Consider the following 16,021-nt stretch of genomic DNA (forward strand, 5'->3'; position numbering starts at 1 on the left):
ATCGTTTTTGATCACTTGGTGTTGCACTTTTTGTGATGTAAGGTGACAAAAATTGCTTGTTTTGACACAGTTTTTTTTTACGGTGTTCATCTGAGGGGTTAGGTCATGTGATATTTTTATAGAGCTGGTTTTTAAGGACGCGGCAATACCTAATATGTATACTTTTTTTTATTTGTTTCACTTTAACACAATAATAGCATTTTTGAAACCCAAAAAATTATGTTTTAGTGTCTCCATGTTCTAAGAGCTATAGTTTTTTTTATTTTTTGAGAGATTTTCTTATGTAGTGGCTCATTTTTTGCGGGATGAGGTGACAGTTTTATTGGTACCATTTTCTGGGACATACGCATTTTTGATCACTTGGTGTTGCACTTTTTGTGATGTAAGGTGACAAAAATTGCTTGTTTTGACATTTTTTTTTTTATTTACGGTGTTCATCCGAGGGGGGTTAGGTCATGTGATATTTTTATAGAGCTGGTTTTTACGGACGCAGCAATACCAAATATGTCTATTTTATTTTATTTTTTCTTTTTAAAAAAATAAATTATTCCTTACTTGGGGAATTTTTTTTTTTACATGTCAAACCTTTTTTTTTTTTTTTTAACCCTTTCTTTTTTTTATTTTATTTTTTACACTTTTCGTCCCCAATAAGGTCATACAAGACCTCTGGGGGACATTTACTTCACTTTTTCTTTTTTTTTTCACTTTTGATTTCTCCTGTAACTGGGGCTGACATAGTAGCCCCAGTTACAGGAGAAATACACCCCCCAGAGAGGCTGTACAGCAGAATACAACGCTGTACAGCCTCAGTGCAGGGCTGATCGAGGTCTCTGAAAGACCTCACACAGCTCCTGCACTCTCCGGTCACAGCGGTCACACGATCGCCGGGCCGGAACAGGAAGAGCATAGCGCTTCCTGCTCTGCATACACAGCGCTCGGTGTATGCAGCGATCTAGAAGGCAGGGACACCTGGGCACTGTCCCTGCCTTCTCTCTGGGTTGCCCTGCTGTCACTGACAGCGGGCAACCCGATCAGCAGCTGCACGATTAGCGTGCAGCTGCAGTTTCTGAACGGACGTTCTGGAACGTCCATTCAGAAATAGAGATCCACCTCCCGGACGTTTATATCCTATGGGCGGACGGGAGGTGGTTAATAATTTTTGTTCTCTTTCGGTGACGTCGTCGGCGCAGGCGCACTGAGGGAGTGCTGAGGAGGCGAGCCTCCTTATCTCAGAGTGCCTGCGCCGAATCAACACAGGCGCGCGATTTTTTAAATGCTGACAGGGCCGGCTGGAGGAGGAGATCGCGGCTGGCCCTGTCAATCAACAGAAGGAGGGGGCGGTTTTCTGCGGCTGCTACCAGCAAGTAGACGCCCTACTTGCTGGTAGAAAGGTAATTAGCATATCATAAAAGTAAGTTTTTTGCTAAATCTACTGAACGAAAATGATTAATAACATAATGTATGGCAATATGGCAGGATAGGGATTATAAGTACCAAAAAAAAGAAAAAAAGAGTTTAGTGGGGTGACAGAAGCCCTTTAAAGCGATTGCCCCACCTAAGACACTGATGGCATGACATAAATGTTGTTTATAGGTGGGGATTGCTCCTATTGGGAGAGTGAGGATCCTACAACTTCAACAGACTTCAGTGCTCAAGGGTCCCCTGTTCTACTTTACCACTGAAGGTGCTTTATTCTTTATGACTGCTTGTGTACCAAACTTCTGCCCGACAACTGACTCTGATTCTCCACTACCTGCCCTGACCTTAGCCTGTCTCCTGACTATAAGTATTGCCTGACCTCTCAGTGCTTTGCACTGGTGTCTCTGACCCCTGAGGGCCGGCCGCCAACTATACCAGGACAGTCTCAAGTGTTAGCGGTCTGGTTCGTCCTCTGTACCAAAGACCAGATCCCTGTATAGCAGGTTAAAAGATGAACAGGGGACCGCCAAGATAATGCTCTTAAAGGGAACCTGTCACCAGTTTTATGGTGTCCTAACTAAGGGCAACATAAATAAGTGACTGATTCTCTTAGCACAATGCTGGGTCACTTTCTTTAATTGACCCAGTCAATCTGCCAACATCTTGTATTGAAAAGCTACAGCTGATAATGATGAGTCATGAATATTCATGAGCCCCTGACTCTCCCCGCCCACCTGCTGCTGAATAACAGTTTGTTTCCATATGAATCAGCAGCAGGTGGGCAGGGGAGTGGCTATAGCTCTGAAGTAAATATACGCTGGACTCAATGACATCACGCCGGACTCCAATCAGCTCATTAGCATGCGGCATCTTTGTGTGTATATTATGAGGTAACCATCTGTCACTCCAGTAAGTGAATACATCTAAGGTACTTTTTAGTAGTTAATGATTGTATATAATTAGTTACATTATAATCAAATATCCACATGACAGGTTCCCTTTAAGTCAAGATCAAAGTCAAACCGGTTAGTTGGTACAGTAGGTCCACACCCACTGCCCGTAAGGGCGCATTCACATGACCGTAGTGTTTTGCGGTCCGCAAATTGCAGATCCATGTGTGTTCCGCAATTTGTGGACTGCACATGGCCCCCACTATCATAGAAAATGCCTATTCTTGTCCGCAATTGTAGACAAGAATAGGACATGCTCTATCTTTTTTGTGGGGACGCGGAACGGAACTACGGATGCGAACAGTGCACGGTGTGTTTTGCGGTCCCATTGAAATAAATGGGTCCGTACCCATTCCGCAAAATTCGTTGTGTGAATGAGCCCTAACAGTAATCAAATCTCAATGGATTTAGATTACCTTTCCCTTGATGTACTACCCTATACTGTTCCTGTTGGGGGCTGAATCCAACAGGCTATTACAGTTGCATTCTCTTCCTGCTTTGCTTTTAAAGGGATTGTGTCACCTAAAACATTGATGATATGAACTAATAGACCAAAAAGAGAAAAAACATGGGTGCATCTAGTTTTAAACCTAATTATGAGTCAAATGTGTCAAAAAGAAATAGCCATTGCTTGTAGCTCACCAATGAAACATGGCTTAGTAGGAAAGCAGGCATAGTGTTTGTCATGTATGTACCGCCCCAGTAAGTGCGACTGAAAGGAGTTGATCTACTTGTACTCACTCAATCTTGCACGCACCTTCCTCTCATGCTGCTCCACACAGTCCATGCACCTCAAACAGATGCTGTTATCACCCATTGTTACAGTAGATCAAATGCCAATCCATTAACACACAAGTACATGTTACAGGCAGTGGGTGTGAAACCAAACGGTTTGAGTTTGGGTAATCCTAAGGTTTTTATCCTGGCAGTCCTCTGGTTTTCAACTTTTAACCTATATACAAGGATCTTGACTTCGCTGCAGGGAAGCTCGCTACCTCCTGGAGAAGCCCCAGTGTGATTGACAATTAACCCGCAGGGTTCACACACTCTAGTGTGAGGAAATGAAGGATAAGTCAAACTCAGTCAGGGCAGGCAGAGTTTGTGCAAGTCCGTGATACACTCCAAGTATCAGGGCAGGCAGCACAGGGTCAGTACCATGATTAGGCACGGGTCAGGGGGCACAGAGTTAGAATCTAGGAATCAGGTAGAATACGGACAGACAAGCAGATTATAGCACGCTTTCACAGGATCTAGCAGGCTAGTAAAACTATTTCTCAGGCAGAGAACGAGACAAAGAGCACAGCATATATAGAAAATGCCTAGAAAAATCTCCCATAGAAGTCAGTGAGGTCCCCTCCAGACCACTGTGTCTATGGACCATGTGGCTGCCTTAAAGCAATTCTTAATGCTTTCTAAATGCTGTTGAAGAACTCCCACAAAAAATGTAATTGCATTTTCTAACCTGTTAGAAAGGTACATGTAATCTGTAGTGAAGGTAATCTTCTTACTAGTGTCTGTATTTGTGAGTTATAACCTCCATTCTGCTTCTCGGCTGTGTCATGTGACCCTCCAAATAACACAGTTTCTTATGTGTGGACAGGAAGTCAGTTTCTCCATGTATTCCTAGGGGAGCCTCAATGTCAGTCTCATATGACAAACTGACTTCCTGTCCTGTGTTTTCTGGAGATCAGAATCTTGGTCACATGACACAGCTGAGAATTAGAAGGAAGGGGATAACTCGCAAATACAGACACTGATGGATGAGAAGATTACATTCCCTACAGATTGTAGCATGTACCTTTCTAACAGGTCACAAAATACATTTTTTGTGGGAGTTCGTCTTTAACAACAGCTAAAGCAAGAACATAATCATGTTCAGGAAATAGAATAAAAAATGTATAATCAGAAAATAAAAACAGATTAGAAAAAAGGAGATGTGCTGCTATCTGGTTTTAATTGGCAAATCAAATTTTTGGCGACACTTCCTTTGACAAATTAAAAGCAGCTGCACACAGAACTAATGAGCGGTTTAACCTTTGTAATGCTAATAATGAAGTGAGGTTCAAATCAGAATACATTTTCCCCAGTAGACACACAGGACACTGGTGCCCAGGCCCACTGCAAAAGTGCAGAGGAGGGACAGTGGGTCCTGCGATAGACACAGGGAGACTAGACCCTGTCTGCCCAAAGTAATGGGGCAGCGGCAGGCACAGACCACCGACATGGCAGTACATACCAGCACTAGTGTTGAGCGCGAATATTCGAAGGGCAAATTTTAATCGCGAATATCGCCACTTCGAGAATTCGCTAATATTTAGAATATAGTGCTATATATTCGTATTCGCGAATAGTGTTGAATATTCTAATTGCGAATTTATCGCAAATTTATCATGAATATATTACATTGCCGATTTTCGCAATCAAGTAAACAATGACTGGAGATCACGAATTCTCGGATTTGCAAATTTATGGCGAATATTCGGCCAAAAATGTGCGAAATATTGCAATTTCGAATATTGCCTATGCCGCTCATCACTAACCAGCACTTTCAGGCATCATTCTTTATAAAGCTACTATTAGAGCTATGAGGAAAAAGTTTCAAACACAATTTACGTAAATGCCTGAAAGCAGTGTGTGTTGGTATGTAGTGATGGCCAGTTCGCCCGCGAACACATGCGAGCTGCCATCTTAACTGACAAGTCCGGTGATGTACAGGTAAGTCCATACCTTTGCCTGTGCGCGAGCCGGTCTGAAATGAACTGCGGTCTCCGGGTGTAGGCAGTTCCGAGAACAGCCCGATGAAGGCCCCCAGAGGGCTGTTCTCGGAACTGCCTGCTCCCGGTGACCGCATTTCATTTCAGACCGGCTCGCGCACAGGCAAAGGTAAGGACTTACCTGTGCATCGCCGGACTTGTCAGTTAAGATGGCATCTCGCATGTGTTCGCGGGCGAACACGGCGAACTGGCCATCACTGTTGGTATGTACTTACAGGTGAAACTCGAAAAATTTGAATATCGTGCAAAGTTAACTTATTTCAGTAATGCAACTTAAAAGGTGAAACTAACATATGAGATAGACTCATTACATGCAAAGCGAGACATTTCGAGCCTTTATTTGGTATAATTTGGGTGATTATGGCTTATAGTTTATGAAACCCCAAAGTCACAATCTCAGAAAATTAGAATATTACATGAAATCAATAAAAAAAAGGATGTTAAATAGAAGAATGAAGGACCTCTGAAAAGTATAATCAGGCATATGCACTCAGTACTTGGTTTGGACCCCTTTTGCATCAATTACTGCCTCAATGCGGTGTGGCATGAATGCTATCAGCCTATGGCACTGCTGAGGTGTTATGGAAGACCAGGATGCTTCAATAGCAGCCTTCAGCTTTTCTGCATTGTTCGGTCTCATGTCTCTCATCTTTCTCTTGGCAATGCCCCATACATTCTCTATGGGGTTCAGGTCAGGCGAGTTTGCTGGCCAATCAAGCACAGTAATCCCATGGTCATTGAACCAGGTTTTGGTACTTTTGGCAGTGTGGGCAGGTGCCAAGTCCTGCTGGAAAATGAAGTCACATCTCCATAAAGCTTGTCTGCGGAAGGAAGCATGAAGTGCTCCAATATCTTCTGGTACACGACTGCATTGTCTCTGGACTTAAAGGGGTTATCCCATCTTAGACAATGGGGGCATATCGCTAGGATATGCCCCTATTGTCTGATAGGTGTGGGTCCCACCTCTGGCACCCCGCACCTACAAGGAGAACAGAGACGGGGAGAGTTGTGGCCGGAGGAACCCGGGTTTCCCAGGGTCCGTCCACCACCAGGTGCAGCTCCCCGCCTCTCCTATTGAAGTGAATGGGAGTGCAACTTGCATGCGCGGCCACCGCTGCCATTCATTTCTATGGGGCCGACGGCTGCGCCCCCACAGAAACAGTAAATATTATTATGGGGTGGAACATCAAGGGAAATGCAATCTAAATCCATCAAGATTTGGATTACTGTTACGGGCAGTGAGTGTGGACTTACTGTACCAACGAACCGGTTTGACTTCGATTTTTGATCTTGACTTTGATCTCTAAGACCCTCAGGGGTCAGAGACACCAGTGCAAAGCACTGAGAGGTCAGGCAATACTTATAGTCAGGAGACAGGCTAAGGTCAGGGCAGGTAGTGGAGAATCAGAGTCAGTTGTCAGGCAGAAGTTTGGTACACAAGCAGTCATAAAGAATAAAGCATCTTCACTGGTAAACTAGAAACCTCAGCTTAGACACCCTCCCAATGGAACCTCCTCATGGTCAGCTGTTTCAAAGGATCTGGATCAGGCATCTGCATTGATGTTTTTATCCAGTAAGCGGAAATCTAGTAGGAAATCAGGCGAAAAATAAAAATCATTGTGCCTGGCGAGAGTTGTGATGTTGGGCTGATTGAAGATACATTGAATTCTTATGATCAGTAAAGATTATACAGTTGCAATAAAAAGTATGTGAACCCTTTGGAATTATATGGATTTCTGCACAAATTGGTCATAAAATGTGATCTGATCTTCATCTAAGTCACAACGATAGACAATCACAGTCTGCACAAACTAATAACACACAAAAAATTAAATGTTACCATGTTTTTATTGAACACACAATGTAAATATTCACAGTGCAGGTGGAAAAAATATGTGAACCCTTGGATTTAATAACTGGTTGAACCTCCTTTGGCAGCAATAACTTCAACCAAACATTTCCTGTAGTTGCAGATCAGACGTGCACAACGGTCAGGAGTAATTCTTGACCATTCATCTTTACAGAACTGTTTCAGTTCAGCAATATTCTTGGAATGTCTGGTGTGAATCGCTTTCTTGAGGTCCTGCCACAGCATCTCAATCGGGTTGAGGTCAGGACTCTGGGCCACTCCAGAAGGCATATTTTCTTCTGTTTAAGCCATTCTGTTGTTGATTTACTTCTATGACTTGGGTCGTTGTCCTGTTGCAACACCCATCTTCTGTTGAGCTTCAGCTGGTGGACAGATAGTCTTAAGTTCTCCTGCAAATTGTATTGATAAACTTGGGAATTCATTTTTCCTTCGATGATAGCAATCCATCCAGCAAAGCAGCCCCAAACCATGATGCCCCCACCACCATACTTCACAGATGGGATGAGGTTTTGATGTTGGTGTGCTGTGCCTCTTTTTCTCCACACAGTGTTGTGTGTTTCTTCCCAAAAACTCAACTTTGGTTTCATCTGTCCACAGAATATTTTGCCAGTACTGCTGTAGAACATCCAGGTGCTCTTGTGCAAACTGTAAACAGGCAGCAATGTTTTTTTTGGACAGCAGTGGGTTCCTCTGTGGTATCCTCCCATGAAATCCATTCTTGTTTAGTGTTTTACATATCGTAGATTCACTAACAGGGATGTTAGCAGATGCCAGAGACTTTTGTAAGTCTTTAGCTTACACTCTAGGATTCTTCTTCACCTCATGGAGCAGTCTGCGCTGTGCTCTTGCAGTCATCTTTACAGGACGGCCACTCCTAGGGAGAGTAGCAGCAGTGCTGAACATTCTCGATTTATAGACAATTTGTCTTACCGTGGACTGATGAACAGCAAGGCTTTTGGAGATTCTTTTATAACCGTTTCCAGCTTTATGCAAGTCAACAATTCTTAATCGTAGGTCTTCTGAGAGCTCTTTTGTGCGAGGCATCATTTACATCAGGCAATGCTTCTTGTGAAAAGCAAACCTAGAATTGGTGAGTGTTTTTTATAGGGCAGGGCAGCTGTAACCAACACCTCCAATCTCATCTCATTGATTGTACTCCAATTGGCTGACACCTCACTGCTGTTAGCTCTTGCAGATGTCATTAGTCTAGGGGTTCACATACTTTTTCCACCTGCACTGTGAATGTTTACATGGTGTGTTCAATAAAAACATGGTAACATTTAATTATTTGTGTGTTATTAGTTTAAGCAGACTGTGATTATCTATTGTTGTGACTTAGATGATGATCAGATAACATTTTATAAACAATTTGTGCAGAAATCCATATAATTCCAAAGGGTTCACATACTATTTCTTGCAACTGTAAATGGGTGATTAGCACCCTCCCGAAGGCAACGGCATTACTCCAAGGCCAGCTTGATCACCAGCAACTCTCTTTCTCTGATAGAGTAGTTATGTTCGGCAGGAGAAAAGGCCGTAGAATAGAAGCCACAAGTGACTATTTTGTTGATAGACGCCTTTAATTACCAACCTTAAAGGGGTTGTCTCACTTCAGTAAGTAGCATTTATCATGTAGAGAAAGTTAATACAAGCCACTTACTAATATATTGTGATTGTCCATATTTCTTCCTTTGTTGGCTGGATTGATTTTTCCATCAAATTATATACTGCTCGTTTCCATGGTTACAGACCACCCTGCAATCTATCACTGGTGGTCGTGCTTGCACACTATAGGAAAAAGCGTCAGCCTGTCTGGTGGCAGGGACCATAGAAGTGCACATAGGCTAGTGCTTTTTTCTATATTGTGCAAACACGACCACCACTGACGGATTGCAGGGTGGTCTGTAAGCATTGAAACAATCAGTGTATAATGTGATGGAAAAATGAGTCCAGCCAGCAAAGGAAGCAATATGGATAATAACAATATATTAGTAAGTGACTTATATTAACTTTCTCCTTTAAGAAAGCTCTTATCACTGAATTCAGATCCCTACAAGCCTTGTTCCAAAGTATAGAGGAAAGTGTTCCCAGAAGAGTAAAAACTGTAATAGCAGCATAGTAATTATAGTCCCACAATTATATGTTCAAAGGTCCAGATGTGGATGTGATATTCGGTTGCACACATACCTTTGACCATGCAATAGTCACACACGTGTTTTTTATATCATTTATGTATAGATATATAGCAAAATAGAATGGTACCATGTTTGGAAGTGCAATCTACTTTGGGGTTAAAAAGGATGGAAATATTTTAACAGTGATATCTTTATTAGTTTACCAGAAAAATGTTATTTGCAAGCTTTCAGAGCAGAGAGATCTGTTAGTTACCCCCTATACTATCATACTTGGTACAACCCCTTTAAATTAAGGCGTTCTATAGTGTCCATTAATGAGGTACAGAAAACGCTCTCAGACTTTATGCTTTGTCAGAATTCAGTATGAGCACGCACATTCATATATACGACCTACATACAACTGCATGTCCACTTAAAATAAAAGGGTGATCTCATTACTGAGCTGCCCGAAATCTCAGCTAAAAGACAAATGGGGTCATCAAACTGGTGTAAAGTCGAACTGGCTTAGTTACCCATAGCAGCCAATCAGATTCCACCTTTCATTTTTGACAGCTCCTTTGGAAAATGAAAGGTGGAATCTGATTGGTTGCTATGGGCAACTAAGCCAGTTCGACTTTACACCAGTTTGATGACCCCATTTGTCTTTTAGCTGAGATTTCGGGCAGCTCAGTAATGAGATCACCCTTTTATTTTAAGTGGACATGCAGTTGTATGTAGGTCGTATATATGAATGTGCGTGCTCATACTAAATTCTGACAAAGCATAAAGTCTGAGAGCGTTTTCTGTACCTCATTAATGGACACTATAGAACGCCTTAATTTAAAGGGGTTGTACCAAGTATGATAGTATAGGGGGTAACTAACAGATCAGTGCCATCCTAATGGAGCAGTGGGCAATGCGCCCTGCTGCTACATTCATTCTCTATGGGACTTTCTCTTAGTCATTCATTTGTAAAGGTGGCTGATGAAGGAGTCTCTCTGCTCTGAAAGCTTGCAAATAACATTTTTCTGGTAAACTAATAAACTAACAAATCTTTGACATGGGATCAATTTATAACAATAAGGGGCTGATTTATGGAAGAGTTCTTGGAGTCGTTTTGACGTAAACTGCAACAAATTCTGTGACCTTTTTACTACAAAATCACAGTGAGATAAAGTTGTCACCGTCATTTTGTAGTAAAGAGATCACAGAGCATTATCAATCATGTTACTGCTCCGTGTCTCTGCTGTCCAGAGCGCAGCTTGGCTCTCTTTCACGCAGCGGATTCCACGCACGGCATCCGCTCGTCTGAAAGACCCCTTACACAAGTAGACACATTTAAAGACGCATCCTAATTTTCTTCAATAAGTGAAACGACTTGTAAGGCCTAAAGGTGGACTTGCACTCGGAGGTGCGCGTACCTTAATCATCATTCCCGGACAGCAGATTGTGCTGTCTCAACAGTGATCTGCTGCCCAGGAACAATGATTTTGTATGGGGACAAGCGATCGCAATATCGACCGCTCGCCCTCATACTGTGGAGGTGATCCCTGCATGTAAATGCAGTGATTCACCTCCATTTAACGAGCAGCCGACTGTCACTTCCATCCCAACAATCTGCTCCTCCTCAGTGTGTGTGAATGCGCCTTTATTCACATCTCCGTTTTTCACTGACGTGTGCTGTACGCATTTTCTGTGGACAGCAAACGTACCCATTGATTTAAATGTGTCTGTTCACGTTTCACTTTTTTTTTTACTGACCGTGGGTCAGTAAAAAAAATCACGGGCAGATGCACTACTTTGATCCATGATGTGGACCAAGCACGCCCATTGAAATCTATGGGTCCGTTATATGCCCGTGTTGCGTACGTTTTTCACTGAAGAGAAGATTCTTTGGAAATTAATTTTCAGCTGAGCAACTTCCGTTAATTACGGATGACACACCGATGGAAAATATGGACACACGGACCAAACACGGATCTTTCAGGGATGAAACACATATGCTTTTTTTTCACGGACGTGACACTGACACGGAAAAGTGAATAAGGCCTCAGCGTGTGATCAGGGATTTCCATCAGTAATTGGGAGCTAAAACCAGGAGTGAATCCTCCACTAAGATAAGGTACAATGGAAGTATCTGCACCAGTTCTGAGTCTTTAAGGCTACATGCACACGACCGTATGTGTTTTGCAGTCCGCAAAATGCGGATCCACAAAAAAAAGGATGCCAGAATAGGACATGTTATATTGTTTTGGCGGGGCTACGGAACGGACATACTGATGCGGACAGCACACGGTGTGCTGTCCACATTTTTTGCGGACCCATTGAAATAAATGGGTCCACATCCTATCCGCAAAAAAAACAGAACGGAAACAAACAACGTTTTAGTGCATGTAGCCTAACCCAAATGGAAATCACTGACCAAACATTGACGTGTGAACGAGGCCTAAATCACGTGTTCCCTAGGTGGCATTCCAAACACATCATATGACACATCACCAGGGGTGTAGCTAAAGGCACATGGGCCCTGGTGTAAGAGTTCAGCTTGGGCCCCCCTTCCCTCAGTCCTTTGTGGCCCCGGGCAGGGAAGCACATAGCCTTCGTGCTGCCTGAGGCAACACAGCACCCCCAGCCCATGCCAAATTCTTGACCTAACCCCTTCCCTCCAGCCAGAGGTTTAACTTGACCTGTATGCACTTTTTATAATACCAGTGTTACCAGTGTCTTCTTATGTGTCACAAGGGTCTTAGGTCCCCCTCAGGCTCCTGGGTCCGGTAGCGACTGCCACCTCTGCACCCCCGATAGCTACGCCCCTGCACATCACTCTTCCACCCTATAACTAAACATATAATGACAGCATTTTGACTTACGGTTTAGACTCAATACTGTGGACTGGAGCCACATAGTTTGCTGGGACAAATCCTTCTGCCTTCCCTCGAGGTGTCAAGGCTCTAGCTTTCCACCAACTGTCATGAGTAAAATTTAAGATAAGCAGTTGGTCCCCGGCATAGAAACTTAGCTCGTCACTTGTGCGGGCCTCGTAATCAAATAACGCCACATAGGCTACGCTGGAGTCTTTCCGTGAATGTACAGGTACAGTAATATTTTGGGGTGTCTCGTGGTCCAGCACGGGACGCGAACCAGCATTCTCCACATGATTATTCACAATAACAGTGTCACCTACTTTGTAACTTTCAGATCTATTATCAGAGAGTATACAAGTCTGTAGGCAACAGCTGCAATGCTTCCTGCAGAAGTTTCCCATATTCACGGCTGAAATAATGCTAATTCCTCGTTCTCTCAGGTAGAGTTTCTGTACAGGTGTGTCCCCCACGTCATATTGATGAATGTGAACTAGGAGTAAAAGGTCTTCTTTTTGAAAAAAATGTAATCTTCTATACGAGTCCGAATTTTGCCAGCACCAGCGTTTCTGGGAAAGGCAGATAATTGCGAATCTCCACAGCTAGAGGATTACTGAGGCTCCATGAATGAAGAGCACACCTTGCAGAGGACGGTATGCAGGTGGAATATCACTCCACTTTACTTCCTGGTTAAGGTATGTTTGTTGCTTTTTGCAAGGGCCGCCCACTGGGCAAAGTCGATTCTCTGGTTCTTGTAGGAAGAGTAGAACCAGAAAACTAACCTTTCTGCTACCTGTACAATCAGACAGAAAGGATTTGATTGCGTAAACTTTTCCAGTAATTCCCGTAAGACAATTCAGATGCCTCGCCGCACAGTTCATGCAAATGAGCAGCAGTTTTCCCTGTTCCTTAACCTGTCACAAAGGAGGGTTGATTGAGGGAAATCTGAGAGAGAGGTCCCGTGATGACAATATGCTATCGCACAACTACAGCCTGTGCGCACAGAGCTGGGATTCAGGCAGGCTTTTTATCACCGGTGTGTTATGTGAGAGATAAAACAATCTTCCTGCTCTTGGCCTCATGACAAATTCATCAAAACCCTTTCCTCAAAGTTTTCCTCTAGTCATAATTTATTATCTTACTAAGGCTACTTTCCGGTATTGGGATCCGTTTTGTCCCCATTCATTATCAATGGGGACAAAACGTAACTGAACAGAACGGAATGTTCCAAAATGCATTTCATTCTTATTCCTTTCAATCCTGAGATGCGGAGCAAGAACGATCCGCCATGACACACAATGCAAGTCAATGGGGACGGATCCGTTTTCTCTGACACAATAGAAAACGGATCCGTCCCCTATTGACTTTCAATGGAGTTCATGACGGGTCCATCATTGCTATGTTAAAGATAATACAACCGGATCCGTTCATAACGGATGCAGACGGTTATATTATCAGTAACAGAAGCGTTTTTGCTGAACCATGATGGATTCGCTAGTGTGAAAGTAGCCTAAGAAAAGTTTGTAATTTTTTTTATCTGGACAATGGGGGAGATTTATCAAAACTGGTGCAAAGGAAAACTATTTCAGTGTTCTGCGGTCCGTTTTTCACGGATCCGTTGTTCCGTTTTTTGTTTCCATTGTGTTCCCATTTCGGTTCCGTTTTTCCGTATGGCATATACAGTATACAGTAATTACATATAACAAATTGGGCTGGGCATAACATTTTCAATAGATGGTTCCGCAAAAAACGGAACGGATACGGAAGACATACGGATGCATTTCCGATGCATTCCGTTTTATTTGCGGACCCGTTGACTTTAATGGAGCCACGAACGTGATTTGTGGCCAAATATAGGACATGTTCTATCTACGGAGATGCGGAAACACGGAAATGGAATGCATACAGAGTACATTCAGTTTTTTTTTGCGGACCCATTGAAATGAATGGTTCCGTATACGGACAGTATACGGAACGCAAAAAACGGCCAGCAAAAAAGAAAAAAAAAAGGTTGTGTGAAAGAGGCCTTAAGAGAACATTTCACCAGGATACATGTATTGAAATAGTTATATTACCTTACAGTGCGGCCCCCAGTAATGTCTTTCCACTTTTTTTCAAAGGACCCCCCCTTTCGTCCACTGTGGTCCCCGTTTGTTTTGGTGCCTCATATGCTAATGAGGCGATTCGATTCAACTAGGCGGGGACTTGAATTTCGCGAGAATCGCAGCTCCTTCTCCCGCGAGAACTTGAGCTCCTTCTCCCTGGCTAAGAGCGGGACGCTCTGATTGGATGCGCTCGCAGCCAGGGAGAAGATAACCGTGCCCAGGACAAATTCAAGTCCCCGCCTAGTTGAACCGAATCTCCTCATTAGCATATGAGGCGCCAAAACAAAGGGGGACCACAGTGGATGAAAGGGCGGGTCCTTTGAAAAAAAAGAAAAGCGGAAAGACATCACTGGGGGCCGCACTGTAAGCTAATATAACTATTTCAATACATGTATCCTGGTGAAAGGTCCTCTTTAATTGCCCATAGCAACCAATCAGAATTCACCTTTTATTTTCCAAAGGAGCTCTGTATAATGAAAGGTGAGATCTGATTGGTTGCTATGAGCAACTAAGCCAGTTTTCCTTTACACAAGTTTCGAAAAATCTTCCCCAATAAATTTAAATTTGCACCTATTTCAGTAAATGTACGCCTGGCAGAGTTTAAAAAGTCGCAAATACTGTAAAACATGAAATCTACAAGTAAAACTCAACGAAATTCTCACTTCACTTCTTAAAATGGTACATGATGGTGTAAGCAGCCAAATTTTACCAAATGTTGTGCAACAGTGGCTGTGCACCATCAATTGCAACATTTTTACGCTAAAAAACTGGCGGCACACCTTTGATAAATGTCTCCTTATAACTTCATTTCTGCATTTAAAGGGGTTTTCTGTGATGTTAATACTGACCTATCCTCTGGAGAAGTCATCGTTATCTGATCGGGGAGGGTTCAACATCTGGGACCCCCACAATCAGCTGTTCGAGAAGGCAGCGGTGCTCACAGTAGAGCCGTGGGCTTCTTGCAGCTTTTCCTAAGCCAGTGACAGCACCTTACCTGTCACATGGTCTAGGCGCAGCTCAGCCTCATAGAAGTGAATGGGGCTGAGCTGCGATACCAAGCAAAGCCACTATACGTGTACAGCGCTGTTCTTGGTGAGTACGAAGAAGGCTGCGGCGCTCACAGGAGTGGCGGTGCCTTCCCAAACAGCTGATCGGTGGGGGTCCCGGGTGTCAGACCCCCACCGATCAGATAATGATGACCTATCTAGATGATAGGTCCTCACTATTAAAATATCAGAAAACTACTAATGACTAAATTGACTAATTCAAATATGGAATTATCACTGCTAAGCGTGAAATTCACCATGATCATACTGTAAAGCTGGTCATACCATAAGATACTGTCCATACTCGCCGATTCCAATGGGACAGGCCAACCAGTTAATGTGTATGGGACATGTCCGACTCCCCTGACTGCAGATATCAGGAGAGAGAAGGATCAGGCTACTGGATTTCTAGATCAGATCATTTTGTTCTCTGGAAGATAACCGCCTGCCTGAGATATCTAGCAGAGCTTTCTTCTTCTCTCTCTGTTCAGAACACATGCATGCTTGGCCGAATGGGTATGTGTATGGAGGGGTAAAAGAGCATATGGTCGGCCTCAAGCTATGCTCAGAAGTAACATCTGCTTGCAGACTTGCCATGAATTGTACCTTTGCATTTTGTAAAACTCCATTCACTTGCATTAGGCCCCTTTCACACGAACGATACGTATTAGGTCCATATGCGTTCAGGATGCGTTCAGTGAAACTCGCACCATTTCACAAGCAAGTTCAGTCAGTTTTATCTGCGATTGCATTCAGTGGTTCAGTTTTTTCTGCGCGGGTGCAATGCGTTTTGATGCATTTTTCCCGCGCGTGATAAAAAACTGAAGGTTGACAAACAACATCTCTTAGCAACCATCCGTGAAAAACGCATCACATCCGCAC

At 43.3% G+C, this 16,021-nt stretch overlaps 1 protein-coding gene across 1 annotated transcript in view; it reads right to left on the reverse strand.

Annotated features, from left to right (window-relative positions):
• Positions 1-12,714, reverse strand: part of FRK (fyn related Src family tyrosine kinase) — a 119,664-nt gene extending 106,950 nt beyond the window's left edge. Inside the window, exon 1 of the mRNA XM_040431035.1 lies at positions 11,998-12,714. Within this exon, the coding sequence (XP_040286969.1) occupies positions 11,998-12,392 (395 nt within the window). The 5' untranslated portion in view covers positions 12,393-12,714. The remainder of the gene's footprint in view (positions 1-11,997) is intronic.
• Between the last annotated feature and the right edge of the window lie 3,307 nt (positions 12,715-16,021).

Source organism: Bufo bufo, chromosome 4 (genome assembly GCF_905171765.1).
Source record: "Bufo bufo chromosome 4, aBufBuf1.1, whole genome shotgun sequence".
NCBI classification, from domain to species: Eukaryota; Metazoa; Chordata; class Amphibia; order Anura; family Bufonidae; genus Bufo; species Bufo bufo.